Raw genomic sequence first — 22,948 nt, forward strand, 5'->3', positions numbered from 1 at the left:
ACCGAGTCAGAGATGATCAGCAGCACAGGACGAAGCCCAGGGTCAGCCTTGTGACCATGGTGAAAACTGTTTGGTGCAGTTTTCAGATGCATCCCGTTCTGGTGGCAACTACATACTGCAAGCGAATGGATAATAATGAGATTTTTTTCACTCTGGGTAGTCGGGGCAAAACTGAGCGTAATCCAACCAACCACAAAGCAGATTTTATACAAGTCCTAAGATCAATCGCGTAGCACCATGCCACCTTTCCCTTAAGGATGCCCTTCCCAGTGACTGGGCTTTTGTGTTTCTGAAAATAGTAGGTATACACCGCCACCCCCACCTTTATTATTAACTCTGGGAGTCGATATCCTATCCTGCCTCTCTGTTGTTTGTATCTATATTCCTCACCAAAGAGTAAGAGACCTAATGTTAAGGCATCCGTGCTACATGTGCCTGTTTACACACACACACACACACACACTTACATGCCTCCCTTCTCTTGCCTGTTGAAGCTGATAGTCCAATAAAAATGTGCTTAAGAGGGCTAAAAATACTCATTTCCTACATTGCTAATGACTTCATACTGATATTAATGACCTGTTCACTTCCCCACTACTTCACTTGCACTGACTTTGCTGCAGTGATGATACGGGAACCCAGCTGGGGAGCTGCCCTGTAAAGGAGCCAGCGGCATGTTGACTATTTTCCCGGCAGGCTGCGAAATGCTCGATCTGGACCCTTGACTTGGGTCATGTTTCTGCTCTCCTTGGCTTGGGCACAGAGACCTGGAAATGATTCTCTTTGCTCTGCTAGCAAATTCAAGGGTACGGAGCAGCCTATTGCAACGGCCTTTGTTTAAGCAGGAGATGGTGAAAAAGACCCTCTTCTTGACCTTCAGGTTCCAGAAGCTGGTCCCGCAGTAAGACACATTTTCTTTACCTTTTTCACAACAGGCACTGCTAAGAAGCAGTTCACAGTAGCAGGCGTGTCCAGACCCTTTTGTGGCGTGTTCAGTGGGCACATGCCTTGTAAGCTGTAGATATAGATCTTCTGGTCCTGCAGACACAAACACCACACGTGTATATTTTAGTAACCATTTAACATGGTTGATTTTCACCTGGACACACAGACAAGCTCCAATTTGCCCCTATGAAATTGCTGAGTTTGCTTTTGTGGGTGTTGAAAGTCTACAGTTTAACTCCTTGCAGCTTGTTTTGGCTTTTTGTGATCCCTGCTGGTGGAAAAGGACGCGATGCCACCCCTGGATTCTCCATAATGCAGCGTGTGATGCCATAAGCTAGCCAGGAGCACAGCAATCATCTGCACTGAGGATATGGACCCCAACCTGAACACAGGGCTTGACAGTCCTGACTCCACGTACAGATCAAGTCCATTTGGGCTAGTCTGTGCGGGTCAGTTTGCTGAAGGAACAGACCCATTGTGTTTTGGATCAGTTCAGCGTTACACTGCATCTCTCAATGGTACTGTAGCATCTCACAGATGCTGCAGTTTGGATGCTTTTGCTCTATGTGCAGGGATAAACCTGGCCTAGTCTCATCTCCAGCTCAGCATCTTGGTGGCTCACGGGAGTAGTTGCTAGGCCAGGAAGCCCAGCTGGCAGGGATGAATGAAAGCCGGAGGTGCCACGACACCATGGGGAGATGCTGTCTCCTGCTGAACTGACTTGAAGCCAACACTGCTCTGATGCAGGTTGAGACATAGAAACACAAACACCTCCGTGTTTCGGCCTGAAATTTTTGCAAGCTTCCCTTTCCATGAGGAACATCAACCTTTCAACTTTACGGACTCTATTTGGGATGGGTGGGGGAGAAAAGTTGAAATACCTGACTTTTCCCCAACACGGGTTAATTTTGATTTCTGGCTCAGTTCTCGTGTCCCTGCCTACATGATTAGAACTGGCTCAATTACCTGTTGCAAATAAATTACACGGTGAATAACATCCCCTTTTTCCATTGACACAACCCAAAATTTTGTGAACGCGTTCGATAATGGTTTAACAGAGCTGGCAAAAAAATAATTTTGTTGTGTGTCAAAATCTGGGTTCCACTTCACATGGTCCTGCCCGGATCATAGAGGAGATAAATCCACCGTGCCCTCTTGGTTTTATCTTTTTAGGCTGGGATTTTCCAAGGGAACTAAAAAAAAAAGTTCCCGTTCACTTCTCATGGATGTTCCCCTCTGGCTGCTTGGGAAGTCCCAGATTAAATGTGTCTTGTTCCACCACCCTCTTATCACTTGCAGATAAAGACCGTTGGCAGGTGAAATAGATAGATAACCTGGACAGTTTTATGTTGGAAGGTTGTAATTTCCATGCTCATTATGAACAGCAGAAGCCCGGTGGCCCTCAAGATCCATTCTCTAGACACTGGCTAATAGGTGGAAACAACATGCGGCTGAGGGAGAGCTTGACTGCCTGTTCGAGGGGTGTTGGTTGCAGCCATGTTGGTCTAAGGACATAGGCAGACACGGTTGTTTCGGTAAATGTGACAGGTGACAGATAACCTGGACAGTTTTATGTTGGAAGGTTGTAGTTTCCATGCTTTATTTTACATGCTGGCTTCCTTTCTACCTAGGAGAGAACATCAAGAAGCAACAAACTCTCCCCGTGCCTGAAGAAGGGCGTTTGCACCTGAAAGCTTGCAAAGAACAATTTTTTCCAACTATTTAGTTTGTCTAACAAAAGATATCACATTTACCTAAAGAACCTTGACTGCCTCTTTGAGACACCCATTGTCATGCTGTTTCCACTAGCTATGCATTACTAATTTGCTAAGCAAACACCATTTTTCTATATCATACATGCAAATAAATAGGTCTTCCCCCGGGGCCATTCAATGCAGAAAGCCAACAGGAAAAGAGTTCTCACTTCGGGTCACATTTACCTCAGTAGCAGTCCACAGGGTGCTCTGAACTTTTAATTGGCAGCATAACTTCATGCCTGGGCAGTTCATTCTCTCCACTTCTATGAGTCCCTTCTCTGTATTCACCACTGTGTAGTTTCTGAAAGGAGCAAATGCCATTTGTTCCAACAACGCTGCCTGTGGTGAAACTGCATCAGCAAGTAGCTGCAGCAGAAGTGCTTGCATTGTGCAGCTTGGATGATCCCCAGTGCTTTTGGCCAGGCCATGGGTATAGCTATCCCCTTAGCAATCTGTTTGGCAGATGTAAAAAGGCTCTTAAACCTTTTTGGGAGCTGGATAGTTTATCATAGAGGTACTTCCAAGCTCTACCAGCTATTAACTCTTTGCTAAATGTTCTCCCATGTCGACTTTATGGTGCTGATGACTGCACTAGCAAGATGAAGCAAATGTGATGGACAAACATCTGGCTGGGATCATCTGACTCCAGCGCTCTTTCCTGCCCAGGGCAGGGGGGTCTGACTCGATGATCTAATAGGTCCCTTCCGATCCTAAAATCTATGAAATCTATGATGCATCAAGCAAGAAGAAAGGTCCCTGAGTTGTTAAATTAGTTAAGAAAAAATATGAGTAATGAATATTGTTGCAAATAAAAGAACTGGTTTGTTCCAATAGGATTCACAGGGTAATACTTTCAGCTGGTATTTGGACAATATGGTATTCACACCCACATCTCTCTGTCTGAGGAGTTTCATCAGTTTTAGCACAAGAAAGTTATACTTCCTGACATTTGTATTAGATGCGTGTTAATTGGCTATTCTTCTGTCCAAAGAGGTCCCGACATCCAATCAGGGAACAGAAACAATGCCGTGTCTCTGAAATGACCCACCCACATATCACGAACAACAAAGCAAATTGCTCATGAACAACTTACTGGCTCAAAAATCGTGTTTGCACCAAAGGATGTAGTATATCATTCAATAGCATCCAGCCTGGTGGGGTAAATAGTGTATGGATGAATTAAACAGAAGCACTGAAGTCCTGATTCATAGATGTTTAAGCATGGGCTTGAGTCCATCCTACAGTAAGGTACTCAAGTAGGTGCTTAATTCCAGACACGGGGCTAAATCCCACTATTTTCAATGAGATTTAAACATGTGCCTAAGTGCCTTGCTGAACCGGGGGAATACTGAATCAGCACCTCAAAGGGGAAGGATTTAGTGTGAAATGGCTCATTAGTCTTAGCAGAACATGTCTTTTTCCACATGCAAATACTCTGTAAATATTCAAACTCAGGACATTTTCCTAATCCTGCTCACTAGAGCTCAGCCAAACTCATTAAATACCCATTATGAAACCACTGTGTTACTCATTAAAGTGGTTTGGAAAACCAGTGCTCCACGTGCCTCTGGAAGGCCTGCTCATCCACTTTCACCTGCCTTTATGGAGGGCCCATGGCATGAGTAATGACATGAGTCTATGTTAAATCAAAGATGATTTTTTTAAAGGATAAAAAAGCCATCTACCTAGTGTCTTCCTTCCCATCCCAGAACACCACGGTGTACTCTTGCCCTTGGGAGGAGAAGAAGGCAGACTGCCTCCCACAGTGCAGCAGGTACATGAACGTAGCAAAGGCAGGATCCTTCATGCGCCCCACAACAGAAAAGGCCACTGGACGCTGTGAGAAAATAAAACACATGTATTATGAGGTGCGTGTGTGTGTACAGAAGCCCAGCACAAAATTCATAGCTGACCTGCTGTCAACAGTCGTAATTACTACTATCGATTAATTCTTTGGTGCTAATGGCTGGGATTTTCCCAAGAGCCTAGGAGAGCCTGGGGCCCAAAGTTGCACCAAATCCTTTCCATTTCTTGGAAGAACCCACAGGTTTTCGTGCAGCTGTGCACCCGGATGGAAAATAACGCAAGTAGCAGAAATCCCATTCTTTCCTGCTTTTTCCTCCCCAACCTTTTCATTGTCCCTCTCTTCTACATGAGTATTATCCCTGAACTTCTCAAGGAGAATTTAGGAGACAGCCATGTTCTTCGCAGAGCACTGACACAAGTCAATCAAAGCTGTCTGAGCTCTCTGTGGGAGGACACTGGCTTCAGAACTGCAAAGGGATTAAAGAAAAAGATAATATTGTAATCCCCTGCTGTATTTTAAACCCTCTTGTGTCCTCAGGATGTTTTTAGAAACTTGTTCCTGTATTTTTTGGAGCTGCAGTCACAGGGCAGTAAGTTACTGGGATTTAGTTAGTAAGGGGGACACCGTGGCTGATGGAAGTAGAAAGGAAGCTCACATTCATAGAGTCATCTAAAAGTAGGGCTAGAAAGGACCTCAGGAGGCCAGCTGGTTCAACACCGTACTGTGGGCAGTATCATCCCTAACTAAGCCATCCGACAGAAATGTTTGTCTAGCCTATTCTTAAAACTGTACAAGCAAACTCTCATCCACAGCAGCCAGGCACAGTGCCTGAAAATGGTAAGAACACCCTAACTTGTCACCAGTAAAGCACAGGGGCGAAGGCACTGTCACTACCCTGCCACTCAAGGAAGTAGGCCAGGTCCCCAGTACTGAGGGATACAAACACCCCCAGAGCCCACGCTAGTTTGATTGTGGGGTAAAACTCCTTCCTGATCTGGCGATGTGGTGAGTGGAAGAGCAAGACCCTTTAGTCAAGAATCTCCACGAGCTTCTGAGGAGCTCTGCCTGCTGCTGCCAGCTGCACGTCTCGGCCAGCGGAAAGGACCACCCCACTAATGTATGGCACCAGCGGGTGCTGGTCAGAGCCCTCGTACCTTCTCTGGTTTTGTGTCCCAGCACTCCATCATGAGTGCCTGCATCCTGTGGAACTGCACCTCCTCCGGCTGCCCCAGCACTGGACGGATCCCTTTGGAAAGTTTCTTTGAAATCTGGAGCTGGTGCTGTCCGAGCACAGGCCGCTGGCCAGACAGCAGCTCATACAGGACCATTCCATAGGAGAACATGTCCACCTAAAGTAAGCAACACACAGAGTTAATAGCGACTCTTCCCCTGTAGCTGGAGTCTGGATGCTCTGGACAGCAGAGCTTGACTGTATTGCTAGAATCCAGGATAATGCCACCAGCACTTTCATACCTGCAAGGGGGCTGATATCCATCCCTCAACAGAGGTCCAGCCTCAGCTATCCTCAATTTAAGTCCTGTGGGTCAAACAGCTCCTCTGCAAAGTAAAGGCCCCTCTGCATAAAACTGAATTTCTCCCGGAAGGGAATCAATGAGAGATCAAGATCACTGCGTTTTGGGCAACAACCCAGACAGTTCCTCTGTTGAGTTTTTAATCCGTCTCAGGGCTGAGGAAAGCAATTCGCTTGTGGCTTTTGGACAATTAACACAGCATAACTCAGTGCTGCCACCTGCTCTTCTGATCTGCCAAATGTCTCTTTGGGTGAAGATGTCCAAAGAAGGATGCCTGAAGTGAGGTCCCCAAATCAGGGGTTTCCAACCTTTTGCACCTTACGTCCCAGCAACCATTTTGTCAAAAAGCCCTGGTCTCACCACGATAAAAAACAAAACCCCACAAAACTGCACTGTTCAAGATATTTGTTGATTTGTCTATCTGAAGTGCAAACAACTGGCTTTTTTCAACTGGGCAATGAGTTGAAGGACCACCTACATGACCTTCGAGTCCCACCTTCGAGAAACACTGCCCTAAATCCTTTGTCAGGCATCTAAAACCTAGGCTGATTTCCGCAGGGGCTGAGCAAATACAGCTCCCATCAGGAGGTAGCTGGGGTTGGTCAGCACCCCTGAGCCTCAGGCTGCTCACATAAGTGTCTAAATGGGGACACAGAGCAGTGCTGGGCTCAGTTGAGAAAACTTTGGCTTTAGCCAGCACACATGTAAAAGCTGCATTAAGGAACGGGGTGAAGTTTATCATCATTGGGTCCTACAGGAGGATTAGATGATGCTGTTTTCACGGAGGTCACATATATACCTTTTCATCATAGACTATTCGAGGCCTGATCTCTGGAGCCTGGTAACCAGGTGTGCCCTCTACCCCCAGGGCTCCTTCGTGAAAGGACTGCCGGGAAATCCCATAGTCGGACAGCTTAATGTTGATGTGCTCTTTAATATCCAGGGACCACACCAAGATGTTGTCTGACTTCAGGTCACAGAATATGATGTTCTTCTTGTGCAGATAGGCGAGGCCAGTTGCAATCTGATATGCTATTTTGTGTGTCAGCATGTGCCCCAAAGGGACAAAAGAAGCCCCTGTCACAAAAGAAAGGTGGCAGCTCTAGCAAATGTAATAGTTTTTATTTTTATTAACATCAAGATGATAGAAATGAGCTACGTTTAGAAAAAGTGGTGCCGAGGGTGTGCCTGGAGGCATGTACGGGCACCGTTCATGTTACTCTAGACACAAGGCTGACATCTCTCATCTATGTTTTTAGAGCCCCTTGACTTCAGAGGTTCATAACTTTATCAAAGAAATTAATGTTGAAACCTGATGAAGTGCTGAGGCCAAGGGAGGGGCTAAGGCCCTTGTAATTAAAACAGCCTCACCCAACTTTCAACTTGGCTCTCTTAAGTTTGCATTGGCAAAACTACCACAATAAGATGGCAATTTAGTCTCTGCTACCCGATTTCCAGCAGAGAGCATGAAACACAATACACGTGGAATTAAAACAAGCTTCAAAACCCCACATGCAAAGGGGACTTGGGTATCTAGATCTGACTCATAACATCAATTTTGATGAGGTCCCACAGGGGCCCATCTTGGAAACAATTTCATCTCCCTCCCACCCATCCAGGAAGAAAGCATTTCCTTCAACCCCTTGGCCAGCAGTTTCAGCATTGTACCCTGCCGTGTAAGGATTAAGCGAGAAGGCTCCGCTGTTACCTCTGGAGTTTTCGGATAAGACGGTGGTGAGGCTGCCCAAAGGGGCCAAGTCCAGGGCAAAGCAGAGAGGATGGATGCTAATGCCAATCAGGGACACGATGCACGGGTGCTGCAAGGAGTGGAGCATGCTGGCTTCCTGCCGAAACTCTGAGAAGTTCTTCATGGCGTCCATGGCACGCAGGTGCTTCAGCATGGTATCTAGCAAAACACCGAGATCTCTCGTTACAACTAACCAGCACTACGCACTGGGCGCTTTCTGCTTCCTCGGGAAGTTGAAGCCATTTGTAGGAGGCAGGGAGCTGAGCAATGTAGGGCAAGGAGCAAGCGGTGCTTTGGTTTCCGCAGGGGCCATGTTCTCATTTTGCTGCAAGTGTTACTGCTGCCGTGAGAGGGAGCAACGCCGCTGCCCAGAGGAACAGCTGCACAGAGGGTGTGAGGCTCTCCCAACAGCCTAAGGGACTGAGGAGCACAAGACCTGGCAAAAGCCAAGTGGGATTATTATTGCTCTTCAATCACTCACGTGATATGGAACATCTCACCTTACAGCCTAGGTGAGAGAGTCAACACGAGACAGTCGACAACACATAGCAGCATGTTACACTACATAAAACTTAGGGGAAAGAGGCTCTTGCCCTTTCAGTCCTGCCCTCATCTTGCATTTCTCCTAGGGCAGCACATGTATTGCATAGATTGCATAGACGTTAGGGCTGGAAGGGACCGTGGAAGATCATCGGGTCCAGCCCCCACCCCAAAGGCAAGAAGTGAGCTCGGGTCAAAGGATCCCAGAAAGATAAGTGTCCAAACGCTTCTTTGTAGGCAGGCAGCCTTTGTGCTAAGGGACAGCAAAGGCTGTTCAAGGCTAGAGTCATGGTTGGTCCCAGTCTTTTCCAAGGAGGGCTGCCAACGCCACAGTAGCTGCTCTCTTCCACAGCTCAGGGAGGCCCCATGTCCTGAGAAGTCACAGTGAAGAGACATGCTCTCATCCAGCCCCCAAGGCTGTGGGCTCGCCTCCTCAGGGAATGGAGGAAGCCCCATCGCTCACGATCTAGACCTAGGCTGCACAGAGCACTAGTGAACTCAGCTGTTCCTACTCACAGGGGGGACACCAGATGATTTACCTGACTTGGCCCTGTACCTCTCTGACTCCCCGTCCATCCCAGAGAGGGAAGTGCCTTGAACATGGCCCAAGAGGACTGAACTGCTATTCAAGACCCCAGCCAAAACCAACCAGCGACTGGTTCTGGACCAGCGTGGAGTGAGACCGCCCTGGCCCAGAGTCTGTTGAAGACAACACAACACGGTGGACTTCAGATGGGAGGCTGAGCTGTGGACTGGTTATGCAGCTTGATCTCTTAAGCACCAGCCCAGCGCCTTGTCCTCAAAATCAGCTTTCCTCTCTGCCAGCGAACAGCAGAGGAGAACAAACCAGGAGGGAAGGGATGTGAAATCCCCTCTTCTGTCCCTGCCCAAGGGCTCTCCCTAGCCGCTGCTCCAGCTCCCAGCTGACCTAGTGAGTAGAGCACCAGCCCCAATGTCAACCTCTGTTCTCCATTTCTTGGGGGTGTTTTTTAGAGTAGAGGTTTTAAAACAACGTCACCTCTCCTTCCTCACCCACACATGCAAATTTTTCTGTTTTAAAGCAGTATCACGTAAAACAGGCCAAAGCCATCTACATCCTAACCCAGAAGTGCTGTGTGCACAGAGCATGTTAAGAAGGGCATGGTACCTGCAGCAGAATTAGGAGAACTCTTGCATTTTTTAATCTGAAATCTCTTCACTGCCACTCGTTTTCCTTGGTATCGTGCCTGGTATATAACCGTTCCGCTTCCCCCCTGGCCAAGAACATTGATTTCATTTTCGCTGTATTCCAGTTTGCTATTTTCCAAGAAGAGCCTGTCAGAAATGTAAAAAAATATATATAAAGCTCCCTGTGACTTGTACGTTCATTCCATCTCATTTCTTCTGTCTGTTTGGTTTTTTGCATTTTAAAAGGTTTTCAGCTCAGCAACAGCTTTCTACAGGGAGGACGGGCTCGCGCCATGCCTAAGCTGCTTTGTCAGCTTTCTCTTTTCAACGGGCCAAAAAGCCTTGTGCGCGTTTCCCCCATGAAGAACATCTCTACCAAGCAAGCGAAAGGGGCCGTTCAGCAAATTAAACATATCTCAGAGCAAATAAATAGTATCCTGAAAAGCATTCGAGGAGCCAAATTCCCCTTTGAGGCACATGACAAACGCAAGCTGATCATTACAAGGTACGGCCATTTTAACAGGTTTCCACCTCCTCTGCCTCCTACTCCTCTTCAGTGTTTCTGAACAAGACCGAGCTCTGATCAGGGTCCAGTGCAACCTCGGGGAGCTTGGGTACCAGCTGCTTGGGATGCCGGTTTGCTTAAAGAGCACTCAGAGCTCTGCTCTATACCCACTAGAGAGGTGTGAGGCACACAGACAGCACAGGATGGGAAGGACCCAAGCCTCCTGTCTTGCTTAATGTCCATATGTCTTGAGGAAGGACACTATACAATAGTTTATAAGTGGGGTGGAGGTTGTCCTCTCTGGCTCCTAGTGCCTCTGTTTCCTACACACCTTTTGGGTTATAAAATCATAAAGAATTCGGGCTGGAAGGGACCTTTTGAGGTCACATCTAGGCCAACCCTCTGCTTAAGGCAGGATCATCCCTATCCAAACCGTCCTGTACAAATCCATTGTCTAACATATTAGCAAAACCACACCGTCAACCCTGGCACAACCGGACCTAACACCCTAACCTGCCGCAGGTAAGGCAGGGGGCCCATGGCAGCTAATGCTCTGCCGCAGCAAAGCTGTTATATCAGAGCTATACAAAACTTTTGCATTGGGACCAGGCACAAACTCAAAGCTCAGCCCAGCTTCATCAAAAGGGCCGATGCAAACATTTCAGTGCAGGGCACAGCACATCCAGGTGCTTGCTCCTTTTCAAGGGACATTACTGCTCTGATGTGGAAAACCCTCCTTTCTCCATTGCTCAATTGTCTTCAACGTTCACCGTGTGAGATGCTCTGACCTGCAAGGCAACTGCAGTACTGTCAATGAAATGGGTTCTTCTCGGTGAAAGCTGCTCACTTCCTCTATGAAAAGTGGTCTAATAAAAAGTATTATTTCGGAAGCAAGAGTTCTAGTTTTTTGTATGCCATAAAAAAATCAACACTTAGACACTTCTCAGAGTCTGCAACATGTGGAAACCTCTATACTTGTGCACTACTCAGAAGGCCTCAAAAAACTGCACCTGAAATGGGCCCTTCTTCCACAGCTCCACTGTCCCTGCAGTTAATTATAGCAATGCAGCCTTTTCCTATATGGGCTTTGGTGTATAACGCATCCAACCTAAAATCAATATTAGCATGCAGCTGGGGCTGGCTTTTGGGTGTGCAAAACCGATGGGCAAACAGAGACCAAGCCAAAAGAAGATCCCACTCCCCCTAAATGCACTGCTTATTTAATTCTTTCATTCGAAGAAGCAAAATCTTTCGGCTCAACCCTTACATGCCTGGTGATCTTTCTCTTTGGGTTGGGAGGAAAAACTTCCTACCCACTTTCACCTTCTTTCCTGTATACAGTGCCACGATAACGGGAGTGAGGACAAGGAGCCCAGAAGGGCCTGCTGGCCAGTTACAAGTCAAGGGATACACTGATGGTTAGGTGGAAACAACAGAGGAAATGGCAAGAAGAAATAAGGTAGAAACCATAGAGCATGTAGAGAAGAGATCAAAACCTTTGAGCAAATGGCTCAGGTTCACTTGAGGGCATGAGAAAAATACTGGGTAATTTATTTTAAAGGCCAGTTCTCTCCTACTCAGTCATGATTAGATTTGTAAAAAGCATTAGGAGTAGTGGAGCAGGCTCCAGTCATCAGGGAATGGAGGATTTCCTGAAATAAGTGGGGAAAATAGCCTTGAATAGCCCTTCAGAGACCAAAGTCTGTGAGGAGAAAATTCAGGAAATGCCATTGCTTTGTACAGCATGTTTAGCTTGATGCCCAATTTCTGGTGGATCAAATAAGCTTTGGACACTAAGAAATGCTTTCATAGTCTTAAGCCTGGAAATTACATTTGAGCCAGCCAGCGGGCACAGGATTGAATCCTTCTTAGAAAAAAAAGTTCAGGGGTTTGAAGTCTCTGTCTATGGCAGCACGTATTCTATTGAGCAGAGGCCTTCCTATGCAAGAAGAAATGGCCATGTCTCCATGAACTGCAGCCAAAACCCTGAATCCACTGTTGAAACCAATTGTATTGGATCTTCCCATGACAGCAGAAGCTGGAATCCAAGTCAGCTTGCCAGGAAGGGATGTGTATAAAGTGCTCATCAGGAAGCTGGAGACAATGCATTGCATGTACCCAGGCCCCTTACCTGGCTGAGGGTAGCTTGTTTTAGTAACCCACTCACAGCCACCAAGCTCAAACCTCCCTCAAATTCAGGGGCTGAGTCCAAATTTGAAAACTGTAGTGAGCCCCAAATCTAAGCCCCCCGCCCCCTTAAACCTAATGGATGGTCAGACTCAGACTTGCATACAAACACTGCTGCAATCTTCGTGGGTAACCTATTAAAGGCTCCTTTTTCTGCATAACAGGGATCGGGAGAGACTCATTACTGTAATGGGGCATGGTTTTTAACAGATCAGTGCCATGCTGCACCCCTGTGATTGCAAAGAGAGGAGGCACTGACTGTAAGCAAGGTGAATGCAGGCTAGGACGCAGTGTTGTGGGAGGGGGTGGGGGAGAGAACTGGTCTCTGCGTCAGTGGCTGATACAGATATCTAGGAGGTAAGAAGGAAGGAATGCAAAGAGAATTATATACGGCACATCTGAGGTGCAACTAGTGACTGTTAAGTAACCTTACCTAGCAGGAAAATCAGTCATGAAAAGCTCGGGGACCAGCTCTTGCAGGGGAACTGGGATATCAGGGTGGCTCGGACACTCGATGCAATCCAGCTCTATCGCTGTTAGGACACAGTCCTCCATGTTAAAATACTGCACGTCATCTGCTTTTTTGTTAGCCTCATTCTCCTCCGCTCTCAAAGTGGCACAGATGTGGCAGGGAACGTACTGTTCCATCAGCAAAGTCCCGTCGCTCTCGGTAGCTGTGAGGGCTGAACGAGAAAACCCCGACAACAGACGTAGGACAACAATCTGCAGAGTTTTCAAATGCCCCCTGCTCCCAAAGTGCCCGTGGGATGAGAGTGGCTCCTCCACTTTATTAACTGTGACCAAAAAATACCTATTTGCACAACAGCCATGGGGAACAAGGACCAGATGGAAGCGATGTCAACTCAAGACAGTCGACAGAGCTGCCTGTGCCTTTAGTCTGACCTTCAGAAGTAAGTAATATGCAGGCTTCCTTAAAAAATATTTTCAGTGCACTGGAAATGTGGGGGTATAAGAATACAGGGCCAGAGAACAACCCTCTGCTCACTGGATGAACGACTGCTTTGTCTCTCTCTTTGCTGGAGGGCATTTTTATCTCTCTCACCAGCGATCAATCTGTTTTGCAAGAGGTCTCGGGAATCATGGCAATGCTCAAACCTCATTGTTTTATTATTTTAAGAAACAAACTCAGAAGAAAGCCTTTGTTTTCCCCACTCTTCCCAGAGCCAGTGCTCAACATTCAGTGTTTTTTCTTTAATGAACAAACTCAGGAGAAAGCCTTACTGGGCATGCCCCCCACTTCTCAGGGCAATCTCAGATAAAACAGAAAAATGCACCTGGATAATATCAGGATGTGACAATTCTTCATTCTTGTTGTCTAAAGATCAGAGGTCAAAAGATGCTGATCTCTAAACCAATATGGGGCAATCTCAAACACAATCACAGTCATGGTTTATTTAATAAAAATGTATTTGCGGATTGAAAGACCCCATTGGTTAACACTGGGCCTTATTCTGGTCTCACTGTTGTAAAGCAGGAGTAACCATTCAAGTGAATACTGTTCTGCTGGTGTAGAGCTCCCAGCATTGGGTACTGGAGTCACTGGCAATGCCCCAGTGCTTTGGGTCTTAGAAATGAGCAGTGAAACCCAGGCCTTCATCAGTGACACAGGGAATTTTGTCATTGGGACCTGCACACACACTTCACTCTAGGCACAAAGACCTAATTCAGCCTTTACCAAGCTCATTGGTGAGTCCTGTCACTCATTTCTTCAAGAGTAGGTGCGTGTCTTGTGTGCACAGGAACATCTCATTTGATTTTGCTTTTAGGATTTTGAGTGATGGGTCTCTCCGTAAATAATGCTCACACTTTCCTGCGTCTGTGAAGAGGTGTGAGCTCGGGATCCTGCCTCTAGATCCTCTGTTCCCAAACTATCTGATCTATTCGCAGATCACCAGAAAAAAGGCTGGTGAAGTGAAGCCTTATCAGATATCAATCGCACACCACCAATAGTGGCACGTGTGTCCAGTGGTGCCGGGGCATGGATAAACAAAGATGCTAAAGAGAGCTGATGGAGTTGGGTACCTGCTGTGGAACTGCTCACATGCGGCACTTGTGCGTCTGCGATTAGCCTGCTAAGCAGGGCTACATTGGCCCAGGTTAGCTTGTGCTCACTGCAGGGTAACTGTGGATGCATGAAGAGTTACTGTGAAAAAGCTGGTTCCATCGTATGTCGCAACCCCCAGTTCACTCGCTTTCATCTGATCATTTGTCCCTACCCATGCTAAAGGTTGGGAACCTTTAGCTGTAAGAGTCTCAAGACTGCTTTTCAGGGGGACAGTCTTCGTCTGCTGCCTTGTTTTACACACAGTGACAGCACAGTCTAGGAGCAATTTGCCAAAAAAAAGAAAAGGTTTGAGACATAACACTGCATGGAAGACACCCGTCATTCTTACCAGGAAACCACTGATCGATCAAGGAATTGACGTGGTCCGTGATGAAAGCCATTGCTGAAAAATCTCTCATTTCTGACTGGCAGATAATTTTAATTCCACCGCTTTTCTTCTTTTTCCAGTTCACGTCAGATGATTCCACACTGCGTTAGGGAAAGTGAAAAAGGACTGAGCAAGCAGCTGTAATGCATGAACGTTAACAGCTTTTTTCTTTTTCTAGCCAAATATTTGATACTCAGAAGCATAAAACTGCAGGTCATTTACCATTAATCAAAGGAAAAGTCAGTTTACATATGAACACGATGGCCAAACCAAATCAACTCTGCAAATGTCTGGAGAGAATGTTCTGGCACAGAAGCATGAAGAAGCTGGTTGCTTACAAAGTACAAATGAAAATACAGTCAAACCAACAGGAAATGTGAGCCTGAGCAAAGGTTCATTATACAAAAAAGCACTGGAGAGTTCAGCTGAGTACCAATAATACAACCCCAAGGGGCCAATCTCCAAAGGGAGATGCATGCCTTTAGCATGCCTTCAAAACATGCTTGAGACTTTGTAAGAGACAGCCGTTTGTGTGCAACCCCTTGGGTTTTTCACAGCAATGGGTTTTTGAGCTAGCTGGCTAATTCTGCGCCAAAGAGTTGAACATCTTTCTGTGTGCCTAGATGCACTATGCAGAGAAAGGGGAGAGTTGGCACCTCCAAAGGTTATTCAGAGAACAGTAAGTCAGAGGTGGCCAACCTGCAGCATGGCCGGTCAAGCGGCATGGCAGCCTGTGCATGGCAGATCGAGCAGGGAGTAGAAAGCAGAGCAGCAGTTCAGGCAAGGAGCAGAAAACAAAGCAGCTTGGGGAGGAGAAAGGGATCAGACTGGCACTCAGGGAGGGTGCAAGGCTTAATTTGTGGCATGCAAAAAGGTTGGTCTCGCTACAGTAAGTGATATAGATTTGAGACCAACTGGAATCATCACCGTTGATCTAGGGTTTTATCCGCTGAGTGCTAAATGCTAGAGGAACACTTCCACTAAAGTGAATGGGTTTGTAAGATCTGGGCAGGGCCTGCTAGCTTCCATTTAGTCTGACACATTTTCACATGTTCCTGGACACTCCTGCGAGGCTGGCTGCACCGGAGCACCAGTTACCTGAGGTAGCCCCCGTCAAAGGTAACGAACAGCCCTTCCTGCCAGTAGACGGTGTGGGTCCTCTTGACCCGGAAGGTGCTGCAGCGGTTCCTCTGAGTGCCCGTGAAGCTGTAGATGGTCAGCTGCTTGTTCCTATTCTTGGTGTTCTTCTTGTTTTCAAACAGCTGAAAAGACCAGGAAAATGTGTCACAATGATCTGCTGCTGAGGCTTCTCACGTAGGGGTTTCCTTTACTCAAACCAGCAAGTTGAAAAGCTCTCTCTTCCTCAAACACTGCTCCCTGCACATCCTTTCACAGCATCTAATGATGTGTGCTCTAGCTCATGAAAGCTTGTGCTATACATCCACATATATATCTACTTTAGTTAGTCTAAAGTAAGGTGCAAATCTACCCTGCCTTCTCCTACTGGCCAGCTCAGGTGGTCCTCATGACCTTCCCCCATTACAGTGCCCAGAACTTGGAAAAAACTTGTTATCTAAGGTAATTTTGGAATTACCTAATTCCTCAAGTAATTTTGTGACAGCATGAACACAAACATAGTCACAGAAAGACAAGACTTTACATATCCCATGTAAGAGGAGAGCCATGAACCAGTGACTGGCGAGTCATCCTGTACTTCTTGTGGACAGTCACCCATTCAATTTTTTATCTGCGAACTTCAGTACAGCGTGGTAGTAAATTCACGTGTTTTGCCAGTTGGGAAGCTGCAGTGAGCAGCATAGTGTAGCGCTATCCCATGAATGTGGCACCTTTCTAACACGCTACTATTGAATCTCTCAGAATGAGGCACAAACGAGCAGGGAGGAGGAGTAGCAGCCACCTACGTCTTACATTTACTCTTTTTCAGAAAGAATCACACTTAGGCACCTAAGTCTACTCAGACACTTAATAGTTGGAAGAGCATCTGACCCTAGGTGACCCATACATCAACAGTACTACTACAGTGCAAAGGGACAGATACTGAGCGAATGGTAAAGTAGTGGAGTGAGTGGATGTCTATACCGGTGTCTAGTGGCGTTAGCACATTTTACGGAGAGCTGCTGCAGACAACCATGAAATGAACAGCATCTGGCAACCTCACAAAACACTCCTTGGATTTGGTTATTTCTTGTATTTTATGTATACGGCTGTGCCTATCACACTATGCCTCCTGGCTGGAGCACTTCAAAAGCACCCAGGTTGCATGCTGCCGTGAGCTTTTCAGCCAGAGGGTGCAACAGGGAGAAGCGACCACCTGAAGCTCTGCTACCCCCACCCCCTCCACCCCGGGAGCAGAGCAGATGGTCAGTGCCGGGGGGTGCAGGGAGCATTGGTGTCCTGAAAATCAGAGCACCGCTGGTTTCTGCACGCCACAGCTGTGGTTCCCAGCACGTGGCTCTCCAGGCATTAGGGTGCTGGGGCCAGAGTGCAGAGAGCCACAGCACTGAAGCGCCAGGAGCCTTGGTGCTCTGAACGTACCAGGTGCTGGAAATGCAGGGAGCAGAGGTGCCCTGAATGCCACAGCCCCAGGAAGCACTCCAGGTGCTGAGAGCCCAAGGATGCAGGAAGCGCAGGGCAGTGCTAGGAGAGGGTGAGGGTGGTTTGCACTGCATGACAGCATGCTGAAGGACTGACACCTATACACATGCATGGTGCAAAATAATGCCTGCTTCCCGCTATGTTGTCCTATTGCGTTATGCTTGGGAGCATTTTATCCCCCCTGGAGCCCTTTTGAAATGTTTCAACTGCTACGTTGGTCCAAACCCTGAGAGACCACAAGAGAACGAAGCAAGAGAGACACGGGCCCGTGAATGTCTGTAAGCTGACTCCCAGTGATATTTATGCTTTTCTTGAATGGCGGCTTTAGCTGCCGTAATTTTTTAGCAGTAACCTACCTGGAGGTCCATCTCGGCCAGGCTAATTAACATGCGAGCTATGAACCTTTGCCAAAAGCCAACTGGGACAAAGCTCATCTTGAACACCCTTTGGACCGTGTTGGTCGTCTGATGTCGTAGCCCATGGATGTCTAGTGCTGGTTTGGCTGGGAGGAGATGAGGAAGGAGGTAGCTGAAACAAATCACACATGACAGCTCAACTTTTCAACTCTGGCCTCCCAACAGCAAGCACACCATTACCACTTCATAACCCAAGGTCAGCCTGCATAGAGGGTTTCAGTGCACTGTGTATCTAGAAAGCCTTCAGATTTATGACCAGGAGAATGGAAGGGGAAGGGAGAGAGCAAGTGGCAAGAAGACTCGACTTAATTCTCAGTAAGGAAATAAGCACGTGATGAACAGGCACGGTGCGTACATGCCTCAGGAAGGTCAACTGCAGACAACCAATATCAGCGGGAAAAAAAAAAGAGAAGCAAAAACTAATGCCTGTAAAAAATGTGATGAGTTGCTAGAATGACTTTGGTTTCCCTTGAGATGTGACAACTCTTGGCCACACAACGCACTGCCGCTTAGAGGGACCTGGGCATGTGAGCTAACGAGCCCAGGGGGAGCACTGTATTAATAAAGCTGGCACTGTGACCTGAGCTAACTCCATGCCACGTAGATGTGAGCATTCAGGGACAACATCTGTGCAGAGGCTGCTCTGGTAATGAGTGAAGAACAGCAGCACCAATGCTGGATGACATTTTAGGTCTAAAAGCAACTGAGCATGGAAAGAGGGTGCGGGGAGAGAGAGAGAGAGAGGACTCCAGCTCCCGGATGCTGACAGCCACGCTGCCTTGGCCTTCGCCCCAGTCCTAACAGAGTTACTGCAGCCTCAGGGCTGCTCTACAATCCAGATCACTCCAGTGGTTTATGGTTCCTAAAGCACTGCACCGAAGCAGCCTGCTGCACTTCTTAAGCAAACAAATGTTGATTTGTCCTAGCAACCGGTATTTGGGGAGCTAAGTTTTGGTGGGAGACCAACTCCTCTTTGAAAAATGGAATAGGAGTCTGCTTATTTGGAAGAGAAAAATCATGCAAGATTATTATTTAGTTAAATTATGTTTTCAATGCTCCCCTCGATCTGGTCCTTGGAAAACAAAATTGTGGGCAACTGATCTTAAAAAATGGCTAATGGCTTTCACTACCTGCCCAAAACCTCCCTTTTCCCAGCCAGTAACACTCTACTGGAACAAGCACGTTTGCAGAGACCTCCTCATGTTACTGCTGTACATTAATGACCATATATTTTAATGGGACTGTAACCCAGTCCTGACTTTCAGTTTAGTCTGTCAACTGTACATGCAAACCTGTGCCTGTGAATGACAAGGGTTTGGCATCTGACTGCTTCGCAGTCAAAATCAAGTACCTGGGTGTCTCAAGTCTATCATTCCTGCATGGAAAGACTACAGAAACTTTTACTGTCATTTGCATAGAGGAGCAAAAGTATAGCTCAAAAGCTGGTCCAAAGGGGAATAATAATATATAATTTGCAAATACACAGACTTCTTGTACAGAATTATAAGGACTTTAGTGCTACGCACTGGAAGTTAAAACTGAAGCTAGAAGCTAAAAGGCTTGACCAAGACAACAGAGTAGCAGTAGCAACACTGAAACTAGAACAAAATAAGACTGGGTTAAAGCCTCAGGCTTTAGCCACAGGGTTACGTATCCTCTTACACAGCTAACGTGCCCTGTGAACAGCTGTATCAGAAAAGATCCGTTCAGAAACATCACTAGACAACAGCCTCTTTAATACAACACACTCAACAAAGTATGATAACAATGTACAAAATAACATTCATCATCCTACCCAACCCCTTTGGAATTCAAAATAATCACATAAATTTCTTTAACTTGTAAACTGGAATAAAATAGGTCATGCTTTTGACTTTAATTTAGCATCCATTCAAGGCTGGGCTACACATCTCTCACCAGGATGAATTCCAGAGACGCGAAGCATCTCAGACCTAAAGTTCTTGCTCTGTAAAATGAGCAGACTCACCTCGTGACAGCCAATAAATTTGCCTCCGCTCATCTAAAAACGTGTCTAGGAATGTAAGGAATAAGAAGGCCAATGAGGTCTGTTGGACCAAAACCATAAGATGGTTTCTAACACAGATGGAGATTCAACACAGCATTTGAGTAGCAGCCAAAGCAAATCCTGAAACTATGCAAAACATGCCGCTGTCCATCCGTTCAGTATGTAAACTGGCAGCTGCCTTCTCTGCCCATTGCAGGAGACATAAAACCCTTATCTAGTAAATAGATAATAATTGAAACGGACCGATCACATGGCCGGCAGATAAATCTGATGCAAGCTGCTGTGGCAAGAGCTCCAACAGTGGTAGAAAGGCTAACCAAGTTGCTGGGTAGCTTAGATGCCTCTGAAAAGATATCAGAGGGTATTGAGCAACAGCCTGTTTCCCAGCTCCCGACACAGGTGCAACGTAATTGCCTTTGAGAAAAATGGCAGAGTGTGACCGGGAGTCCAGAAGGCCTCTGGGACTACGCAGAAGCGTTATGACTTTATCTGCGTTAAACCCAAGAAAACGTGCTGGCGTCCAGGAGTGGATGACTGGCAAGCATAATCACAATGCTGCGGCCGCGTCACTTGTGCCGCCACTTGGAGTTTCCCTAAGGGTGGGAACGATGCAGCAAGTCTCCGAGGGAAGAGCTGGGATGTGATGTGCAAACCCAGCACTGAAGACGCGTGGTTATGATTTAACTATAAATCCAGTGAGAGTCGGGTAGGGAAAAGCAGCAGGGAACTTTGTCCAGAAGAAAGGGAAGGGGGAATAGATCCAGTAACATCCAGCAACATGGTTCCCATGGCAAACTCCTAGGAAAATCATGGACAAACACCTCAGGAGGAGCTTTGCAAATAAGAAATCAGCCGTGTCACTTGGGATGTACTGGCTCGTTCCCCCTGGGGTTAGATACTTAACCTCTGCTCTCAGGGGTGACATGACCAAAATTCAGGTCTCCCGGGGAACACTGGCAGGAACTCAGATGTTTGCTATTGTTTCTTGCAGCGAGAGTGATCTATTAGGATCAGATGGTCCAATCTCACATATTTCTTGCAAGGTAGGGATTGTTGGAACTCAGCCTTGTCATCATCTCTCACCGCTGGTTTACCCAGTCAAGTATTTTCTCACGGTGACACCACTACAATAGTTGCTTATTGTGACAAAGCGGCCTAAATAACATCTCTCCTTCCCATTGAGCCATCCCAGCTGAGAAATTCCAACATACCTGTTATTGGCGACCGGTAATGCGATTTCAAACTTGGCCAGGAACTGGAAGTACTGTTCTTCTGTTTGTTCGGTGAACCCAGTCCCAACTAACAACATCCTGAAATCCTCTGCCTTGATCACACCGTTCTTAGCAATGGACTTGGAGCTCTTAATGTTAAAGATTCTCTGGAGACATTCGGATAACCAGACTGGATCCAAGAAATACAGGTTCCTCAGGCCATGGCTTGTGTCTGGGAAGTGCAGCAAGGTCCCTGTTTCTATGAGGAAGTTGATGGCTTTAAAAAAAAAACAAATAAATAAAATAAATGATAAGATAAGGAGGGTGTTAAGCAACTTAACCAGCACATGAGGAGATCAGAAGAAAGCCCTGATGGCTCTGTTGAGACAAGGAACAGGCTTGGAGCATTGCCCCAACAAATAACTGCTATGGGCAGAGGATATAGCTGATTGGAGCTCATCCCATTCAGCACGGTCACAAACACATCTTGTAGCTTTGCGGTGTCCCTGTCTGCACCTACTCCAACTCAGACCCCGCTCCTGGAGTCCTTACACAGGAACAGCTCCCATGGGCTTTCGGGGGAATACTGAGCGAGTGAGAACAGCACTCTGGGCCCCTCATATATGAAACTACAGAGAGTTTTAACAACGCTCGTGCCTGCAAGACATACGACAAGTTCATATGGCAACGTTCATGCCTGCAAGACAGCCTAGGAACCACATGAGACCACAGGGTTAGGCAATATGATACGATACACTGGTACGGTACGTTCTGGCCTGACACCAGAAGTGTGTCAGGTAGAGGGGGTGACTTTTCTAGGGAAGACTCTCGCTGCAATATGATTAGCTTCACCTGCAGCTTTCCTAGGGCACTCACGCCACTAGCCATGACTGTCACCAGTGCCCACAGCAGAGACCTTCACTGACTCGGATGATTTCACAGCAGGTATTTGCCAAGCAGCTAATTTTAGCTTTGTGATGTTTGTAAATCCCAACAGATGCCGCAGGCTAACTCCCAGGCAGTTACCGCTGTCTGGTGGCCTACCAGTCTGCAGGTCCTCGTAGTCCTTGATGTCATTCCCAGGGGTTTGCTCTAAGATTTGCTCTATCTGTTTGTCGGTCAGATATTGCACATCATCGGTCTGACTTCTTCTCTGTTGCTCCATAAGGACGGCTTCTTGGAGGCTAAGGTAACTTCTTGGGATCTGTAAGTCACACAAGAAAACAACACGATCCATGACACCCAGCTATCATGCTACCCCAGTTCATTCTGCAGCTGGTTCAAAGGCCCTTTGGAGAGAGAGCCATGTCTCCAGCAGATGGTTTTTTGAATTTGGTTGGACCAGAAATGAAACAATTGGGACGGGCTGCTCCAACCTGCATGTTTCCTGCAGCTGTAACCAAACAGAGCCCCAAAGACAGGTGAAAACCTCTCCCAGCCCGACAAAAACACAGCCTCCGGGTTGCCCGGTGCTCAATACAAAGAGATGCTCTCACTAGTCTCCCCGCGAGCTTCTGCGATCCAATGGAGCTGCCGACGTCCTTCATGTTGCACGTGACGTGGAAGATCAGCTGGCGGAGCCCATCGAGGCCTTCTAGGGTCTTACATGACAGCTCGCTGCAAAGGGAAACCAGGGCACGGAGCTGAGAGACTTAAGTGCAGCCTGAGAATTCCCCGTTTTGCTTCCCAATTCCCTGTGCCAGCATACATGGAAAGCCACCTCCTACCAGCTGCCTTTCCTACACGTGGCTCTGGTGCACAGAGCCCTCTACCTCTGGGCAATGCCCTGGTGGCACGGCTCATTCATCACCTGCCTCCCCCAGTGCCCCCTGAGTGTCCAGTGCAGACAACGCCCTGGGACATCCTGGGGGCACAAGGAGGTTGGGTGCAGGGTGCTGCACTCTTGAAGCCCCAAACAGCAGATTCCAACAGGGGTTTGCTCATGCCCAAAGGGGTCTTCCAGTCCCAGGGTCAAAGCAGTCCAGTAGTGGCTTAGCACTGTTGCCCGCCCCCCCCCCCACTCCCTGCTTCCCCTTCTC

General features: G+C 47.2%; 1 protein-coding gene across 2 annotated transcripts in view; it reads right to left on the reverse strand.

Annotated features, from left to right (window-relative positions):
* The window catches only part of LRRK1 (leucine rich repeat kinase 1), a 110,542-nt gene that overhangs the window by 14,104 nt on the left and 73,490 nt on the right, over window positions 1-22,948 (reverse strand). For both annotated transcript variants that reach the window (XM_019503999.1, XM_019503998.1), the window contains exons 17-30: window positions 22,406-22,526; window positions 21,954-22,113; window positions 20,910-21,186; window positions 17,613-17,784; window positions 15,739-15,902; window positions 14,602-14,741; window positions 12,621-12,870; window positions 9,476-9,642; window positions 7,750-7,947; window positions 6,841-7,118; window positions 5,664-5,858; window positions 4,388-4,539; window positions 2,886-3,003; window positions 922-1,038 (exon numbers count right to left, since the gene is read on the reverse strand). In XM_019503999.1, the coding sequence (XP_019359544.1) occupies window positions 922-1,038; window positions 2,886-3,003; window positions 4,388-4,539; window positions 5,664-5,858; window positions 6,841-7,118; window positions 7,750-7,947; window positions 9,476-9,642; window positions 12,621-12,870; window positions 14,602-14,741; window positions 15,739-15,902; window positions 17,613-17,784; window positions 20,910-21,186; window positions 21,954-22,113; window positions 22,406-22,526 (2,509 nt within the window). The remainder of the gene's footprint in view (window positions 1-921; window positions 1,039-2,885; window positions 3,004-4,387; window positions 4,540-5,663; window positions 5,859-6,840; window positions 7,119-7,749; window positions 7,948-9,475; window positions 9,643-12,620; window positions 12,871-14,601; window positions 14,742-15,738; window positions 15,903-17,612; window positions 17,785-20,909; window positions 21,187-21,953; window positions 22,114-22,405; window positions 22,527-22,948) is intronic.

Source organism: Gavialis gangeticus, unplaced genomic scaffold (genome assembly GCF_001723915.1).
Source record: "Gavialis gangeticus isolate Ggan-Ray unplaced genomic scaffold, GavGan_comp1, whole genome shotgun sequence".
Classification (NCBI taxonomy): Eukaryota; Metazoa; Chordata; order Crocodylia; family Gavialidae; genus Gavialis; species Gavialis gangeticus.